The following is a 6000-nucleotide window of genomic DNA, read 5'->3' as shown; positions in this document are numbered from 1 at the left end:
GTACTGCAGTACCTAATTCCTAAAGACAAAGGTATACAGGAGCAAAGTAGCTCCGAGTACCTACGGGTAAAACTCTTAACTCCCAGGGATTTTAACACATAATACATTTTTAATGAATTCATGCAGCTAGGCTGCTGTTGAGAGAGGAGGCTAAGAATCCCAGCAGGTGAAAGAGTGCATGGGGAGGCAGGATGGAAAAATACTCAGATCACTCCAATTGAAGATTGGGGAGGTGGTGCTGGAAAATTCGGCAGCAAGCATCTGCTGGTGGCCATCATTGGTTAGTGTCATCAAAGACCTCCAGGACACAGCTGTCGTCAACGTGTGACTGATGTCGCAGCCAGACACTGCACACCACTGGGGAATGCAGGTGCTTCTCAGGAAGATGTGTGAAGGGGGCTTGTGCAGTCTGAGCCCGAGCAGGTAATTTTGAGGAGGGCTCCTGTGAGCCACCCTTTCTTCTGGCTTGAGTGTTGTCAGCAAGAGGGGGTAATTGTGGGATTAGTGTCAATGTTCATGTGAGAGGAATGGAAAGAAGTTGGAGTTACTCATGTTAGCCACAAGAGGGAGTTTGTAGCCATTTTTCTGGTTTGCAAATGAGTGTTTTGGTCTGTACAGTATTTCATTTTATCAGGACCATGGAGTAATCTTGTCTGGTGACAGAATTGAGAATTTTTAACCAGCAGAACACAGTGACATAGCCATGGATTCCCAGGCCAACTCTTTGCTGTCAGAACTGCTTTTTCTCTCTCAATGAAGCTATTCAAATATACAGAAGTAAATTAACTGTAAATATAGTTGTAAAGTATAATGTAAAACAAAATAATGAAATAAGTGAATTGAAGTATACCTACAAGTGTGACATAAAATATGAGGAGAGGAAATGCATTAAATTACTGATAGTCTGTAAGAGGAGTATATTATTTTGTTTATTATTCTGATAATCACATAAAACAAGTTTTTAGAATGTTTAGGAGAGCCACTAAATAGAACGAATAAAATTATTCATATCAATGCAAAAGACAAAAGAGAAAGACAAAAGAGACCTGTTTTGTAGAAAACAGTTAATCAAATGAAGACAAAAGATTGCAATTATTACAGTAAATGAAAATCTGTATTTTTCTCTTTAAAAGATGGACTCAAGCTGCAAAGCTAAAATTTACAAAAAATGCCAATAATAGAAAAATGATTGAAAGAAAAGGCACGAATGTATGGAGGAATGAAAAAAACTGACCAGTTAGTTGAATTTCTACCTCATGCCAGGCAATTTTCATACAATAGTTCATTTCCTTACTTATTTTATATGTTGTCCCCAAGGTTGTGATTTCTTAAAAAAAAAAAAAATTGAGTAGCAGACAAACAGAGCTGCCATCCACTGACTGATTCCCCAAAGGCCTATGACAGCTAGGGTTGGACCAGGGCCAGAGCCGGGAGCCTGGGACTTGATCCAGGTCTCCACCTTTGTGGCAGTGATCTGATTACCAGAGCCACCACTGCTGCCTTCAGGGTCTGTGTTAGCAGGAACCTGGAGTCAGGAGCCAGCGCTGGTACCCGGATATGGGTCACAGACATCTTAACCACAGGCCTAAATGTTTGCTCCCCAGACATGCTTTAAAATCAACCCATGCAATGTTTAAAAGTGAAAAATCACTAACTGAAACTATAAAACTGGTATCAAATAGATCAGGTACAACTAAAAGAAAAAAATAAGTGATTTGAAACAGATCATAAAATTTACCCAGGATACAGGACAGAGAGAGAAAGATATGAAGAGAATTCATGTTGAATAGAATGAGAAGGCTTGTAGAAAATTTAAAGTTTGACAAAGTGGGAACAGAGAGAAGAGGTATACAACAATATTTAAAGTATAAGTAGCTGAAAAAGTTTTCAGAACCGATCATGAAAGACATGAATGTACAAGTAAAAGCAGCACAACACATTCCAAGTGTGGCAGATAAAAAGAAACCTGCAATGAAACTGCAGAGTACCCATGGCTAACATCCTGAAATGGGTCAAGGAGAAAAGTCAAATCTCCTACAGAGGAACAGAAATTAACAACCAAAACAGAAAACAGAAGTAGCAGGGTTAAAGAAAGGGGTTAAAGTTTGTACGAAGATTAAGAGTTTGTTCACCCATGGACTCTTAAAAAAAAAAAAAAGGTTAGCAGCAGAAAATGCTACCCATCCAAAGCTCTATCTCACCCCCTTTGCTGCTGTACCAAACTGCACTAGGTCATTTACATAAACTTTATTGATTATGGTTCTTGAGGCTGCAAAGTCCAAGATGAGGGTGTGGGCACGTCAGCTGGCTGGTGAGGGCTCTGCACTTTGAAGATGGCGCCCCTGGCTGCATCTGCACAAGGCCGGAGTGGCGCACAGAAGGCCTGGTTCCCTGAGGCCCTTTTGTGAGGGCACCGACTGCATCCACACAGCAGGAACCTCATGGCCCCTCATAGTTCACCTCCTAAATCCCCCGCTTCTTGATACCACGATTGCATTGGGTGTTAGATTTCAACACGAGTTGTGCAGGAACGTAAGGAGCAAACAATAGCACCCTGTTTGGAAGAGAAAGGTTTCCCGGCTCCTGTGGCCCCGCCAGGCTCAATGAAGAAGTGGATTTATTATAAAGAGATGGATTCAAACACTGCTGAGTAGATTCCAGTGTTGTGGTGTAGAAAGTTAAGCCTGTGCTGCAGTGGTGGCATCCTACAGGGGTGCCTATTCGAGACCTGGTCCAGACCCTGCTGCTCTACTTTCGATGCAGCTCCCAGCTAATGCACTTGGGAAATCAGTAGAAGATGGCCCAAGTCCTTGTGCCCCTGCACCCTCGTGGGAGACCAGTAAGAAGCTCCTGGCTCCCGGCTTTCGATCAGCCCAGCTCTGGCTTTTGCAGCCATTTGGGGAGTGAACCGGTGGATGGAAGACCTCTCTCTCTGATTCTCCTTCTCTCTGCCTGTAACTGTACCTCTCAAATAAATAAATAAATCTTAAAATACACACACACACACAATTAGGGGGAGACATAGTCCTAATGTTCTATAGCATAATAGGGCAGCTGTAGTAATTAATTATACATTTCAAAATAATTGGAGTATATTTTGACAATTCTCCTCAAAATATTTGAGAAGATAGAAATGCAAATCACCCTGATTTGATCATTATATGATATATACATGTGTTGAATTATAATACTATATCCAACAAATAAGTGCACGTGTTGCATAGCAATGAAAGTATAAAAATTAAAATAAAGAGGGAAGAAATGATGTTTGCTTCATATAAGATTGTTTTGTGGAGCAAATGAAGTAACTCATGAAAAGGACTTGCCTCAAGGCCTGGTATTTGACCAGTGTTTGAGCAATAAAATCACGCACACAGAAGCCTTTTGAAGAGTCTAAGGGGCTGTGTGCATATAAGTGGGTGTTAGTTCAGCACCTTATTGCTTATTTTCCATAAAGTCCTGGAAGCCTGAGGCATATTTGAGGGCTCCCTTGGTTCTGAGTTTGGAGACTGGGAACTCTGGGAGCGGCAGGTCTCCTCCCACTTCCACTGAGTGGCAAACAAGGATATAAAGACCAGAAGAGAGGAGAGGAACTCAGAAGTAGGGGCAGCTGGGTGACTAAGGGGAAAGGAGAAGGCAAAGTTTTTCCTTACGATGGCTGCGACAGAGGCACCTTTGGTACTGGAAAACTTCATAGGCGGAACATTTTTCCCTTGTAAGTCTTACATAGATTCTTACGACCCATCGACAGGGGAGGTGTATTGCAAGGTACCCAACAGTGGCAAAGAAGAGGTGAGTAGATGCACCCAGAGGTAACCGAATTTAATATTTAAGACATTGGAATATTGTGGGGAAACTAAGTTCTGAAGGCAAAGGGAGGTAGAGGAAGGTCCAGAATTGTTAAACATCAACAGAAGGAAGATTGTAGTTCTAAGAACATCGTGTAACTGGGTGTAGGTGGTAGACCAAATCTTGGGCTACTCTGCCTGAAAGAAAGTTGATTTTCTCACCAGCCTAACACAAGTCTGGATATGTAGTTTGCTTTCTTCCTTCCTTTCTTTCTTTTTTTTTTTTTTTTTTTTGGTGTGTGGGTGGGGGGGCAGTCCTGACATTCCCTAATAGAAGTAACACAGTTCTCTAAAACAAACAGACTAAAAACCCCTAGGGCTTAGTTGTAGATTGTTCTCTAATGATTCCTCATGTTTTCAAAATATCTAGTAAAATAAAATCATTCATTTGAGTGACAAAACTCAAAATCAAATTCCCATAGGTTTTGGGATTTATATTTAATAGCATATTTTTCTTACTCAAAGTGCTTAAAGGTAATGGAGAATTGATTTCATTTGGGGAATTTTGTCAAATACTTGTAATAGTTTTGATTAGTTCTTTGTTGCACTAAGCATGAAAATATAACAGGGACAGTCAGCACAGCTGATGTAGGTATTGTCATCTAATGTCGACTGGGTTCACTTTAGTCTTTTTAAGGCACAAAGAACAAAATTATTTAAAATGTAATTGTAGCCATCATATGTAAATATATATTATAAGCAAAGTTTCCTTAAGAATAGTTATTTTTTTTTCTTTTTTCTGTATTGTTAGTATTTCAGGCCTGTCTTGCATTAAAAAAAAAAACCTTTAGACTTTGGGTTAAAGTTTGCAAACATTGCTTAATTCATTGGTTAAACTGTAAACCTGCAATTTTGTTTGCTTCACATGACCTAAAATGTGGAAAATCCAGCTTTGCATATTTCATTTCTCCTTACCCCAGAATGTCTTCCAAAGTGAGGTAAGAAATGATGAATCTGGCAGATTCAGCAGAAATCTTGTCTGCACCCACAGCATCATGCCTTTGCAGGATACAGGATGAGCTCAGATGCACCTGCTAACACAGTCAGAGGTGCTGCCCACTGCTCGCAGTCCAACTCACTGATAGCCTATTGTGTCCCATTAGTTCCAGTTTTGATCACCAGACAAACCACATGGCCAACTGTCCAAAAAGTCACTTGCAAAGAAATGGCTGCTGGTGCTAACAGTGACTGCCACTTCCTCCGCGCTGGTGAGGCGCTTCACATTCAGCTCACTGAGCCTTCAACAGGGCTTACCTTGAGTTTCAAGCTATAGCAACCTAGAAATTAGACTTTGTCACCATGCTGACTTTACAGAGGATGGTGTGCTAACTCTCTCATCTCTGATGCCCGGATCGACGGGCATGCACGCACACAGGTGTGTGTGTGTGTGTGTGTTTTGGCACATTTGCATTACAGCATTGCAATCATAAGCACAGCTTCGAGTCAGCCCGCCTGGCTGCAAAGCCCAGCTCTCACAGCTGGGTGTCTGTGACCTTGAGTTAGAGCTGAAGCTCTTTGTGCCTCAGTCTCCTCATCTATAAAATGGGGGTGATAACTGTAACTCCTAATTCACAGTGCTCTGAGGACGAAACAGACTAACACAGGCAAAGCCCCTGGTGCCTGGCATATAATAAATGCTTAGAGAATATTAACACTCTATACACATTCTATACATACCAAAACACGTAACCTAGAACAACTTAGGGGAGGTGAATGGACTTGAATTTCCCAAGTAGCACAAGGGTCCTACATATACGTTGATGGTGGTAGGAATGAAGCTCTTCTTGCTGGCTGCAGGGGGGCTCCCCATGGCTGCAGCTCACAGTGGAGATCACCAAAGGCCCCATCTCTTCCCACATCCTGGCTGTGAAGCCGAGTTTCTGGTTTTCAGGTGAAGCCACTGTGTCTCCAGGAATTTCTAATTAAGAGGAGCGTCATCTTACACCTTACCTTCAGCTCAGCTGAACGTGGCTTTGATCCATGAGGAGGAAAACAAGGAGCTGTGTGGGTCTGGCCTCCTGTGAGAGGGCCAGCAGGGGCTCAGGGGCTGGGTGCTGTCAGAGCAGGCGACAGGAGAAGGCTGCAGGGGGCTGCCCCAGGGCGCATGGAAAAGCAGCGCGCCTGAGACTGGCCCAGCAGTGCAAGAGAGATG

General features: G+C 42.4%; 1 protein-coding gene across 1 annotated transcript in view; it reads left to right on the top strand.

Annotated features, from left to right (window-relative positions):
* The first annotated feature begins 3585 nt into the window (after positions 1-3585).
* The window catches only part of ALDH8A1 (aldehyde dehydrogenase 8 family member A1), a 33112-nt gene continuing 30697 nt past the window's right edge, over positions 3586-6000 (top strand). Inside the window, exon 1 of the mRNA XM_062186806.1 lies at positions 3586-3792. Within this exon, the coding sequence (XP_062042790.1) occupies positions 3655-3792 (138 nt within the window). The 5' untranslated portion in view covers positions 3586-3654. The remainder of the gene's footprint in view (positions 3793-6000) is intronic.

This window comes from Lepus europaeus, chromosome 3, assembly GCF_033115175.1.
Source record: "Lepus europaeus isolate LE1 chromosome 3, mLepTim1.pri, whole genome shotgun sequence".
Taxonomy (NCBI): Eukaryota; Metazoa; Chordata; class Mammalia; order Lagomorpha; family Leporidae; genus Lepus; species Lepus europaeus.
Note: the sequence above shows the minus strand (reverse complement) of the source record. Positions and strands in the feature narration are given on the sequence as shown.